Raw genomic sequence first — 13,299 nt, 5'->3', positions numbered from 1 at the left:
TTGTAGGTTAGTACACACTGTAGCTACTGAGCCAGTGGCTGAGGGAGTGGATGCTAGCGAAGATTGATCCTTCTGAAGAAGGGTCCAGACCTGAAACATCAGCTTTCCTGCTCTTCCGATGCTGCCTGGCCTGCTGTGTTCCTCCAGCTCCACACCTTGTTATCTCAGACTCCAGCATCGGCAGTTCCTGCTATCTCTGAGTGAGAAAACATGGGGGGATTCTTGAGTTCTCGTGCATAAATCACAAAATGCTAGTACACTGGTTTAGCAGATAATGGGGATAGCAACTGGAATGGTGGCCTTTATTTAAAGGGGAATAGAGTCTAATAACAGGAAGGCCTTGTTAAAACCATATAAGGCAGTCATCAGTCCACAGCTTGAGTACGGTGAATAGTTTTGGGCCTTTAAAGAAAGATATACTGGCATTGGAAGCAGTCCTGCAAAGGTTAAATGGGGTTATCCAAAGTATGGAGCAAATTTTTCATGAGGAGAGGTTGAGTATGTTGGACCTGTACTCATTGGGGTTTAGAAGAATGAGAGATGACCTTATTGAAGCAATCAAGATTCTTAGTTAACTTGGCAAGCTGGATGCAGTGAGGTTATTTCCCCTTGTGGGAGATTCTAGGAGCAGAGGTCATAATCTCAGAATAAGAGGTCATGCATTTAAGATAGAGACGAGTAACTTTTTATGAGGGTAGTGAACCTGTGGAATTCTTTAAATCCTTGTACCCAAAACATTAGCCTTGGTCTCTGATTTATTGGTCGATTGATATTAACAGTATGACACGGTGTTCCTATAGTCATCACATGACTGGCAAACGTAGGTTTGAGTTTATGCTTTATGTGGAAACGAACTATTCTCAGGCTGTTGGTGCTGGCAAAGTTTCATTTATTGCCTGGCCCTAGGTGGAATTCACCTTTGTTCTAGCAATTGGTTTTACAACTGAGTGATTTCCTAGACACTGAGTGCACTGTACAGTTTAGATCCGAAGTCATGGGCAGCCTAGAACATGTATGGCTGAGATTTTCCCATCCCTGGAGGAGATTTAGTGAACCAGTTTGCCAGTTGTTAGCTGACATGTTGCATGATAATTAAATGCACTTTTCCATGGTTGAATTTGTACTCAAAATTCCTGACTTGGTAGTCACTACACTAATATATCCAAGGAATTGGTGGCAAACAGCAATAAAGTACATTTTGCAGTGTACGATGAGTGACACAATCTATGTGATCGTGTACTGTCTTGTATTCTGATTTGAGTACAAATATGAATGTACTCAACAACAGACCCCATTTATAACCTAGAGACTACCTGTATATCAAATGATGGTTGAAGATGGAGAATATCAGCTTGCATGTCTTGGGCACAACTCAAATAGGATTGGAACTAAGACATGGATACTGTTCAAATTTGAGCGTTATAATTCTTTATGAAATTTAGTTTGTTATTCAGGGTTGAGACTCTGCAATGATACAGTCTTCTGGAGTACGATGTCCAGTTCTGGTCACCCTGTTATAGAAGGAATATTATTAAGCTAGAGAGGGTTCAGAAGAGATTTACCAAGATGTTGCCAGGTATGGAAGATTTGAGTTATGAAGAAGGGCTGGATAGGCTGGGAGTATGTGGAATGAACTACGAAAGGAAGTGGTAGATGCAGGTGCAATTACAACATTTAAAAGACATTTGGATAGGTACATGAATAGGAAAGGTTTAGAGGGATACGGGCCAAATGCAGGCAAGTGGGACTAGTTTAGTTTAGGAAACTGGGTTGGCATGGATGAGTTGGACTGAAGGGTCTGTTTCTGTGCTGTCTGACTCTCTGACTTTTTTCACTGGAGTGTAGGAGGTCGACAGGTAACCTGGGAGAGGTTTGTAAAATCATGAGGGGTCTTTTCCCTAGGATGAAGGATTTCAAGGCTAGGGGACGTATTTTTAAGGTGAGAGGAGAGAGATTTAAAAAAGACGTGAAGAGCAAATTTTTTTACACCGAGGGTAGTTTACATGTGGAATGAACTTCCTGAGGAAGTGGTGGATGTGGGCATAGTTGCAGCGTTTAAAAGACACTAAGATAAGTACATGAACAGGAACGGTTCGGAGGGATGTGTACCAGGAGCAGGCAGGTGGGAATAGTTTAGTTTGAGATTACGTTTGGCGGGGACTGGTTGGACTAAAGGGTCTGTTTCCGTGTTGTATGACTCTATGACTATGACTGTATGACTTCTTGACACAAAATTATGGAAAAAGATATCCCTTGTCAAATATCTCATGTTACCAGTCTGTGAGGCAAGAGTAGTTCATGACCTGGACCATCTCTTCTGCAAGCTCCTGGAGATGAATTCCTCAGATATTTTTGAAGTTTTTTTTATTTAAGTTTTAAGACCTTAGGTATGATCACTTAGATCGCTGACAAGGTTGCCATTAAGATGATTAAAGTGAAAGAATTAAAAACACATCCATATAAGAAAATTAAAGAGCAGATCTCTATAGCTCTGCCAATGTGATGAAAACTCTTCTTTGTACCTAAGAATACTGATTATCTTCAAGTCTGTTCTTTCTGCAGTTGTTTCCGGCTTAGACTTGGGAACCAGGTGACTTTTCAATCTTGTAACCATTCATATTGCATTGCTTTTACATAATTGGTATATTAATTTTATGAATTAACAAACATTCAGATATGAAAATGCTTCTTCTATATCTTCTAGAACTTTGTCTCCTTAATTTTCTTTCTTTGTAATCTGTATGGTGGGTATTTGCTTTCAGCGTGAAGAGAAAGCTCATGTGTACTGCTAACCATCTTGATATTCCAGATGTCCAAATCCAATGTCGTCTAGCAGGCTTAATCATTAACAATTCTTTAACATGGACTTATGTATGAGGATTAGCACACGGTATTTGATTTAGATAGAGTCATAGAGTCATAGAGCTGTACAGCATGGAAACAGAACTCATCCATGTTGACCAGATATCCTAAATAAATCTAGTCCCATTTGTCAGCATTTGGCCCATATCCCTCTAAACCCTTCCAATTCATATGTCCTTCCAGATGCCTTTTAAATGTTGTAATTATACCAGCTTCCACCATTTTCTCTGGCAGCTCATTCTATACACACACCACCCTCTGTGTGAAAAAGTTGCCCCTTAGGTCCCTTTTAAATCTTTCCCCTCTCACCTAAAACCTGTGGCCTCTAGTTTTGGACTCCCCTACCGTGGGGAAAAGACCTTGACTATTCACCTTATCCAAGCCCCTCATAATTTTATAAACTTCTATAAGGCCACCCCTCAGCCTCCAATGCTTCAGGGAAAATAGACCTAAACTGTTCAGCCTCTCCCTATAGCACAAACCATCCAACCCTGGCAACATCCTTGTAAATCTTTTCTGAACCTTTTTAAGTTTCACAACATCCTTACTTTAGCAGGGAGACCAGAATTGAATCCAGTATTCCAAAAGTGGCCTAACCAATGCCCTGAAAAGCTGCAACACGACCTCCAACTCCTATACTCAATGCACTGACCAATAAAGGCAAGCATACTCAATGCCTTCTTCACTATCCTAACTACCTGCGACTCCATTTTCAAGGAACTATGAACCTACACTCCAAGGTGTCTTTGTTCAGCAACACTCCCCAGTACCTTACCATTAAGTGTATAAGTCCTGCCCTGATTTGCCTTTCCAAAATGCAGCACCTCACATTTATCTAAATTAAACTCCATCTGTCACTCCACGGCCCATGGGCCCATCTGATCAAGATCCCACTATATTCTGAGTTACCTTCTTCATTGTCCACTACACCTCTAATGTTAGTGTCATCTGCAAACTTACTAACCATACTTCCTATGTTCACATCCATATAATTTATATAAATGACAAAGAGCAGCGGACTTAGCACCGATCTTTGTGGCACACTGCTGGTCACACGTCTCCCTACCTTCGAGCCAGTTCTGTATCCAAGTGGCTAGTTCTCCCTGTATTCCATGTGATTTAACCTAGCTAAGTCTGCCATGTGGAACCATGTTGAATGCATTACTGAAGTCCATTTGGATCATGTCCACTGCTCTGCCTTCATCAATCCTCTTCATTACTTCTTCAAAAACTCCATTAAGGCAGTGAGACACAATTTCCCACACACAAAGCCATGTTACTATTCCTAATCAGTCCTTGCCTTTCCAAATACATGTAAATCCTGTCCCTCAGGATCCCCTCCAACAATTTGCCCACCACTGATGTCAAGCTCACAGGTCTACAGTTCCGTGGCTTTTCCTTACCACCTTTCTTAAATAGTGGTACCACGTTAGCCAACCTCCACTCTTCCGGCACCACACCTGTGGCTATTGATGATACAAATATCTCAGCAAGGGACCCCAGCAATCACCTCCCTAGCTTCCTACAAAGTTCTAGGGTACACCTGATTAGGTCCTGGGGATTTATCCACCTTTATACATTTTAAAACATCCAGCACCTTCTCCTCTATAATATGGACATTTTTCAAGATGTCAGTATTGTTTCCCCAAGTGCTGTAATTTTAATATCCTTCTCCACTGTAAATACTGATGCAAAATACTCATTTAGTATCTCCCCCATCTCCCGTGGTTTCATACATAGGCAGCCTTGCTGATCTTTAAGCGTCTCTCTCTATTCTCTCCCTTGTTACCCTTTTGTCCTTAACCCTATTTGCCAAAACTATTTCATGTCCCCTTTTTCTCCTCCTGATTTCCCTCTTAAGTGTACTTATACTGCCTTAATACTGTTCTAGAAATTGACTCAATCCCTGCTGTCTATACCTGACATATGCTTCCTTCTTATTCTTGACTAAAACCTCAATTTCTCTAGTCATCTAGCATTCCCTACATCTACCAGCCTTGCCCTTCACCCTAACAGGAGCATCCTGTCTCTGGACTCTCGTTATCTCATTCTTGAAGGCATTTCGCATTTACCTTTACCTGCAAACATCTATCCTCAATTAACTTTTGAAAGTTCTTGCCTAATACCGTCAAACATGGCCTTCTTCCAATTTAAAACTTTAACTTTTAGATCCAGCCTATTCTTTTCAATCACTATTTTAAAACAAATAGGATTATGGTCACGGGCACCAAAATGCTCCCCCACTGACACCTCAGTCACCTGCCCTGCCTTATTTCCCAAGAGTGGGTCAAGTTTTGCACCTTCTCCAGTAGGCACAAAAAACATACCGAATCAGAACATTTTCTTGTGCACACTTAACAAATTCTTCTCCTTCCAAACCCTTAACACTATGGCAGTCCCAGTCTATGTTTGGAAAGTTAAAATCCCATACTATAACCTCCCTATTATTCTTGCAGATAACTGAGATCTTACAAACTTGTTTCACAATTTCCTGCTGTCTATTGCGGGGTCTACAGTTCAATCCCAATAAAGTGATAATCCCTTTCTTATATCTCAGTTCTACCCAAATAACTTCCCTGGACTTATTCCCAGGAATATCCTCTCTAAGTACAGCCATAATGTTATCCCTAATCAAAAATGCCACTGTCTCTTCCTCCTCCTCTCTTCCTCCTCCTCCCTTCCCCCCCCCCCCCCCCCGCCCCGCTCACCCCGACTTTCTATCCTTCCTGTGGCATCTATACCCTGGAACATTAATTGCCAGTCCAGTCTATCCCTGAGCCATATCTTTGTAATCGCTATGAAAACACAGTCCCGTGTTCCCAACCTGAGTTCATTTGCCTTACCTTTTATTTTAATTTATCAGTCCTACCTTGTTCCCTGCTTTGTTCCTGCCTGCCCTGACTGTTTGACTTGGGTATAGATGTTGAGAGGTCATGTTGTGGCTGTACAGGACATTGGTTAGGCCACTTTTGGAATACAGCATTCAACTCTGGTCTACCTACTGTAGGAAGGATGTTGTGAAACTTGAAAGAGTTCAGAAAATATTTACAAGGATGTTGCTGGGATTACAGTGTTTGAGCTACAGGGAGAGGCAGAATAGGCTGTGGCTATTTTCCCTCAAGTGTCGGAGGCTAAGGGGTATCTTTATAGAGGTTTATAAAATCATGAGGGGCATGGACAGGGTGAATAGCCAACGTATTTTTCCCAGGGTGGGGGAGTCCAAAATTAGAGGGAATACGATTCAGGTGAGAGGGGAAAGATTTAAAAGAGACCAGAGGGGCAACTTTTTCACACAGAGGGTGGTGCATGTATGGAACGAGCCACTAGAGGAGGTGTTGGAGGTCGTTACATTTGCCACATCTAAAAGGCATCTGGATGGGCACATGAATTGGAAGGGTTTAGAGGGATATGGGTCAAATGCTGGAAATGGGACTAGATCAGTTTAGGATATCTGACCTTGTATTGGCAGATTCCCACTTTGGTTATCTTCCTGTGCTTGAAGGAACAAATTCAATTTGAATTGCCTTGTGTGACGATGTGTTGGAGCTTTATTGTATCACCCAGTTAGTGAAATTGATATACAAACTGTATGATGAGAAGTTGGCTGCCTGCCACAAAACAGTTTATTGTAAAATTGACCTAGCTGGAAATACAGTAGTAATGTACTTTTTTATCTGGACTTTTTTTTTAAAGGAACAGTAAGCTGGTACTATTTAATTGTTAGTTGAACACATGGGCACACTTTGTAGCTTCTGTACTCAGCTACCAGATAGTGGTATTGTGGCTTTGCTAAGACCTGGTGCTACCAGGGCGAAGTGTTTAATCTGTCTGACCTACCAAAGCTGCAGTGCTAAACTTCTTATTCATTTGATAGATAGACAGTTTTCCTGCTGGACAATAATTGCCTGTTTTTCATTTGGTAAATTAAGTGGCTGTTACCCTTAAACCCTGGGCAGAATAGAATGGAAGTAGTGAATGTAACACTAGAATTTATCAAATTATCACATTGCGAGGTTTCTAAAACAGCACGGACATGAAAATATTCCCTGAAGTGGGCTGTATTTAAATTGGTAGTGGCATACCATAGAGATAAGGGAAGTTTTATGTCATTCTGCGTTTTGACTAATTTGGGGCATAATTTGATTTCAGACAATGTAAAAATGACACACTGTGGCCTTCGAGTGCAAGGAAGTGTGAAGATGGAGCCCATGGAGAGGGTCAAGTGCAATTTAACTGTCTTTGTTAAATTCTCATTTGGTTTTCTTTTAGATGAAGTTAAGGATTCTTCAGTCATATGTAGACGATCTTAGTGATCAGAATCAAGTTTTGGTCCAAACTGTTGAAAATCTTGAGAGAGAAGAAAATGAAAAGATTGCAAATCTGGATGCTAAACTTTGGAGAGCTGACCAGGCATTATATGTAAGATGGCATGCTCTCTTTCTGTTTATTTTTCACTTACAGCATAAATGAACGACAAAGGTGAAAAATTGTAATCTTTAGAACTAGTTCTTGGCTAAATTAGAGAAATGTTTTATGATCAGAATATAATTGCAAGGCTTGGAAACTGTCTAATTTAATAAGTTATTTGAAATGGATAGGGATGAACTAGAATGGCATTGACATGAAATACATAGACAAGAGCTTAAGTTAAGTTTAAATTGAAAGTTTTTCTATTAAAGATATTTAACTATTTAAAAAAGGAGATAGAAAACTGGGAAATACAGACTGGTTAACCTAATGTTGGTAATGGGGAAATTGCTAGAGTCCATTATAGAAGATCGAAATAGCAGAACATTTAGAAAACGGTGACAAGATCAGAATCAGCATGGATTTAGAAGGGATAAATCACATTTGACAAATCTTCTGGAACTTTGAGCTGATATAGCTAGTAGAATTAACAAGGGGAACCATTGGGTATGATTTACCTGGACTTTCAGAGGCCTTTGATAAGGTCCCAGGCAGGAAACAAAGAGAAGGGATAAACAAGTCTTTTTCTAAGTACCAGGTTAGTGGGGTACCATGCAGATCAGTGCTTGGACCTCAGCTATTTACAATATTAATGATTTAGGTGAGAGAACTAAATGTAATCTGTTCAAGCTTACAGACAACACAAAGTTGGGTGAGGGGAGGAACTGTGAGGAGGGTGCAGAGATACTTTAGTATGATTTGGACGGGTTGAGTGAGTGGCAAACACATGGCAGGTGAAGTATAATGTTGATAAATGACATAGAGACACAGAGTCCTATAGCACGGAGGTAGGCCCTTCAGCCCAAACTGGTGCACTCTGACCAAAATGTCCATCCACGCTAACCCCATTTCCCTGCACTTGGCCCATATCCGTCTAAACCTTTCCTATCCATGTATTCGTCCAAATGTATTTTAAATGTTGTTAAAGTACCTGTCTCAACCACTTCTGCTGGCAGCTCATTCCATATGCATATTATCCTCTGTGTAAAAAAAGTTACCCCTCAGGGTTCCATTATTCTTTCTCCTCTTACCTTAAACTGACGCCCTGTAGTCCTCGATTCCCCAACTCTGGGAAAACACTGAGTGCATTCACCCTATCCATGCTTCTCATGATCTTATGCACTTCTATAAGTACCCCCTCAGTCTCCTATGCTTTAAAGAAAAAACTCCAAGCTTCTCCAACCTCTCCCTATAACTCAGTCCCTTAAGTCCTGGCAACATCCTTGAAAATTTCTTCTGCACTCTTTCCAGTTTGATAACATCCTTCCTATAGCAAGGTGACCAAAACTGAACACAGTATCCCAAGATGGCCTCACCAACATCCTCTGTAGTTGCAACATAACTTCCCAACTTCTGTACAATGCCCTGACTGATGAAGGCCCATATGCCAAAAGCCTTCTTCACTGCTCTGTCTACCTGTGACTCCACTTTTAGAGAACTGTGCACCTGAACTCCAGGGTCCGTCTGTTCCACTACACTCCCTAAGGCCCTACTATTTGCCATGAAACTCCTACCTTCACTTGACTTTACAAAATGCAACACCTCACACTCATCTATATTAAACTCCATTTGCCATTTCTTGGTCCACTTCCCCAGCTAATCAAGATCCTGCTGCAATTTCTGATAATCTTCCTCACTGCCCATGATACTGCTTACTTCAGTGTCATCTGCAAATTTACTAATCATGCCTTGTACATTCACATCCAAATCATTGATATAGATAATAAACAGCAATGGGTCCAGCACCGAGCACTGAGGCACACCACTAGTCACAGGCCTCCAGTCTGACAAGCATCCTTCCACCATGACTCTCTGCTTCCTACCAATAAAGCCAATTGTGTATCTAATTTGCCAACTTTCCCTGGATCCATGCGCTCTAACCTTCCAGAGCAGCCTACCATGTGGAACCTTATCAAAGGCCTTACTGAAATCCATACAGAATGCGTCTACCACCTTGCCCTCATTACCCTTCCTGGTCACTTCAAAGAACTCTAACAAATTTGTGAGGCATGATCTCCCATGCACGAAGCCCTGCTGACTACTCCTAATCAAATGTTGTGTTTCTAAATGCATGTATGTCTTATCTTTTAGAATCTTCTCAAGTAACTTACCTACCACAGGTGTTAAGCTATATGAGCTGCTGGTCTCTAATTCCCAGGTTTTTCTCTGCAGCCCTTCTTGAATAAGGGCACAATATTCACTACCCTCCGATCTTCTGGGACGTCGCCCATGGCTAACGATGATGCAAATATATCAGCCAGGACCCCCACAATTTCTTCACTAGCCTCTTGCTGTGTTCTTGGATATATCTGATCAGGACCAGGAGATTTATCCACCTTCATACATTCTAATACTTCTAACATCTCCTCTACTGTGATATAGAGCGTCCCCAAGGTATCACCACTAACTTCCCCAAGTTTCCAAGTCTCCATGTCTTTCTCCATGGTAAACACAGAGGAGAAATATTCATTGAGGACCTCGTTCATCTCCTGCGGTTCCACACATACATGTCCACTTTTGTCCTTGAGGAGTCCTTTTCCCTATCTCGTTATTCTTTTTCCTTTAATATTCTTAAAGAATCTCTTTGGATTCACCCTAATCTTCTCAGCCAAAGCTACGTCATGCCCATTTTTCGCCCTCCCGATTTCTTTCTTTAGTAAATCCCTGTATCCCATTTATGCCTCCATGGATTCTGTTGATCCCAGCAGTCTGTTCCTGAGCCATGCCTCCTTTTTTCTGGTCAAAGCCTCAATATCTCTTGTCATCCAGGGTTCCCTACTCCTGCCAACCTTGCCATTCACCATCGGAGGAACATATAGACCTTGAACTCTAGCTATTACAGTTTTAAAGGCCTCCCACTTGCCAGAGGCCCCTTTGCCTGCAAACAAACTATTCCAATCAACTCCTGTGAGCTCCTGTCTAATTCCATCAAAATTCACCTTGCCCCAATTTAGAACTTGAATCTGTGGACCAGTTTTGACCTTCTCCATAACTACTTTAAAATTAATAGAACTATGGTCACTGGTCCCAAAGTGTTCCTTCATTTGTCACCTCAATCACTTGTCCTGTCCTATTTCCCAAGAGTAGGCCGAGTTTTGCCCCTTCCCGAGTAGGACCCTCTATTTACTGCTTGAGGAAACATTCCTGAACACATTTTACAAATTACACCCCATCTAAGCCCTTAACACTATGGCAGTCCCTGTCCATGTAAGGAAAATTAAAATCTCCCTCTATGACAACCCTATTGTTGCTGCAAGTCTCCCCAGCTGCCCTGCACATTTGATCCTCTAATTCCCATTGACTATTTGGGGGCCTATAGTACAACCTCAATAACGTCACCATCCCCTTCTTATTTCTTAGCTGCACTCACAAAGCCTCACTCGATGATCCCTCAGTTATTTCATCTCTGATTACTGCTGTGATACTCCCCTTAATCAAAAATGCAACTCCCCCTCCCCTCTTTCCTCCACCTCTGTGCTGCCTAAGTACCTGTACCCTGACACATTAAGTTGCCAGTCTTGTCCCTCCCTTAGCCATGTTTCTGTAATGGTGATAAAATCACAGTCCCACATACCTATCTACGCCCTGAGTTCATTGGCCTTACCTGTCAGCTCTCTTGAACTGAAACAGATGCAATTTAACCCAACAGGTATTCCTCACTCCCTGTCCTGTTCCACCGTGACTTGTCTCTTCAACTTGCTATTTCTGATTATTGTATCTCCTTCTAGCATCACACTAGCCACCCTGCTGTTGAGGATCCCAATCCCCTGCCAATCTAGTTTAAACACTCCCTTGCAACACTAGCAAACCTACCTACAATTTCTGTAATAGCTATGATATCCCAATCCCAAGATCACAACCATGCCCTTGGTTCATCTGCCTTAGCTGTCAGGCTTCTGGCATTGAGATAAATACAGTTTAAGTAATCAGTCTTACCTCGGTCTCTGCCAAGCTCTTGTCTGCCTTACTAAAAACCGAAAGAACTGTGGATGCTGTAAATCAGGAACAAAAACAGATGTTGCTGGAAAAGCTCAGCAGGTCTGGCAGAATCTGTGAAGAAAAAAATCAGAGTAAACATTTAGGGTCTGGTGATACTTCCTTAGATCTGATGGTATCTAGGAAAATGTTGGTTTATATGCAGAAAACAGGGAAAGGGATGGGGTAGGAAATAAATGACAGAATAGAGGATAGAGCCCAAAGAGACACAACAGCAGTGGGACAGACAGAGGAACATAGAACATAAAACATGGAACAGTACAGCACAGTACAGGCCCTTCACCCCACGATGTTGTGCCGACCTATTATCCTACTAAGATCAAACTACCCTGCATACCCTACATTTTACTATCCTCCATGTGCCTATCCATGAGTCACTTAAAAGTCCCTAAAGTATCTGACTCCACCACCACTGCCGGCAGCACATTCCACATGCCCACCATTCTCCCTTATACCATCCTCCACTCACCTTAAAATTATGCCCCCTTGTAAAAGTCATTTCGGCACTGGGAAACAGTCTCTGGCTATCCACTCTATCTATGCCTATCATCATCTTGTACACCTCTATCAAGTCACCTCTCATCCTTCTTCGCTCCAATGAAAAAAGCCCTAGCTCCCTCAAACTTTCCTCTTAAGACTGGCCCTCCAGTCCAGGCAGCATCCTGGAAAATCTCCTCTGCACCCTCTCTAAAGCTTCCACACCTTTCCTATAATGAGGTGACCAGAACAGAACACATTATTCCAAGTGTGGTCTAACCAGAGTTTTACAGAGCTGCAGCATAACCTCACAGCTCTTAAACTCAATTCCCCTGCCGATAAATGCCAACACACCATACGCCTTCTTTACAACCCTATCAACTTGGGTGGCAACTTTGAGGGATCTATGGACATGGATCCCTCTGCTCCTCCACACTGCCAAGAATCCTGCCATTAACCCTGTATTCTGCATTCAAATTCGACCTTCCAAAGTGAATCACTTCACACTTTTCCAGGTTGAATTCCATCTGCCACTTCTTTGCCCAGCTCTGCATCCTGTCAATGCCCCGTTGCAACCTACAATAGCCCTCCACACTGTCCACAACTCCACCAACCTTCGTGTCATTGGCAAACTTACTAACCCACCCTTCCACTTCCTCATCCAAGTCGTTTATAAAGATCACAAAGAGCAGAGGTCCCAGAACAGATCCTTGCAGAACACCACTGGTCACCGAGCTCGAGGCTGAATACTTTCCTTCTACTACCACCCTTTGTCTTCTATTGGACAGCCAGTTTTGTATCCAGACAGCCAAATTTTACTGAATCCCACGCCTCCTTACTTTCTGAATGAGCCTACCATAGGGAACCTTATCAAATGCCTTGCTAAAATCCCCATAAACCACATCCACTGCTCTGCCTTCATCAATGTGTTTTGTCACATCCTCAAAGAATTCAATAAGGCTTGTGGGGCGCGACATGTCCCTCACAAAGCCACGCTGACTATTTATAATCAAACTGTGCTTTTCCAAATAATCATAAATACTGTCTCTCAGAATCCTCTCCAATAATTTGCCCACCACAGAAGTAAGACTGACCGGCCTGTAGTTCCCAGAATTAACCCTATTCCCTTTCTTGAATAAGGGAATGACATTTTCCACCCTCCAATCATCTGGTACTACTCCAGGTCAGTGGTCAGTAAGGATGCAAGGATCATTGCCAAAAGGGCAGCAATCTCTGCCTTCGCTTCCGTTTAAACCTTGGGTATATCCCGTGTGGCCCAGGGTAATTATCTATCCTCATGTTTTTCAAAATTTCTAGCACATCCTCCTTCCTAACATCAACCTTTTCAAGCATATCTGCCTGTTTCTTGCTGTCCTCACAAACATCAAGGTCTCTATCACTGGTGAGTATTGAAGCAAAGTATTCATTGAAGTCCTCCCCTACCTCCTCTGAGCCCGATCACAAGTTCCCTCCACTATCCCTGATTGGCCCTACTCT

At 42.2% G+C, this 13,299-nt stretch overlaps 1 protein-coding gene across 1 annotated transcript in view; it reads left to right on the top strand.

Moving 5' to 3' along the window:
* Positions 1 to 13,299, top strand: part of LOC109938338 (polyamine-modulated factor 1-binding protein 1-like) — a 414,237-nt gene that overhangs the window by 9,777 nt on the left and 391,161 nt on the right. Inside the window, exon 2 of the mRNA XM_048595662.1 lies at positions 7,132 to 7,281. Coding sequence (XP_048451619.1) covers positions 7,132 to 7,281 — 150 coding nt within the window. The remainder of the gene's footprint in view (positions 1 to 7,131; positions 7,282 to 13,299) is intronic.

The sequence above is a fragment of the Rhincodon typus genome, chromosome 4 (genome assembly GCF_021869965.1).
Source record: "Rhincodon typus isolate 14 chromosome 4, sRhiTyp1.1, whole genome shotgun sequence".
NCBI lineage: Eukaryota > Metazoa > Chordata > Chondrichthyes > Orectolobiformes > Rhincodontidae > Rhincodon > Rhincodon typus.
The sequence above is the reverse complement of the archived record's forward strand: the minus strand, read 5'-3'. Positions and strand labels throughout refer to the sequence as shown.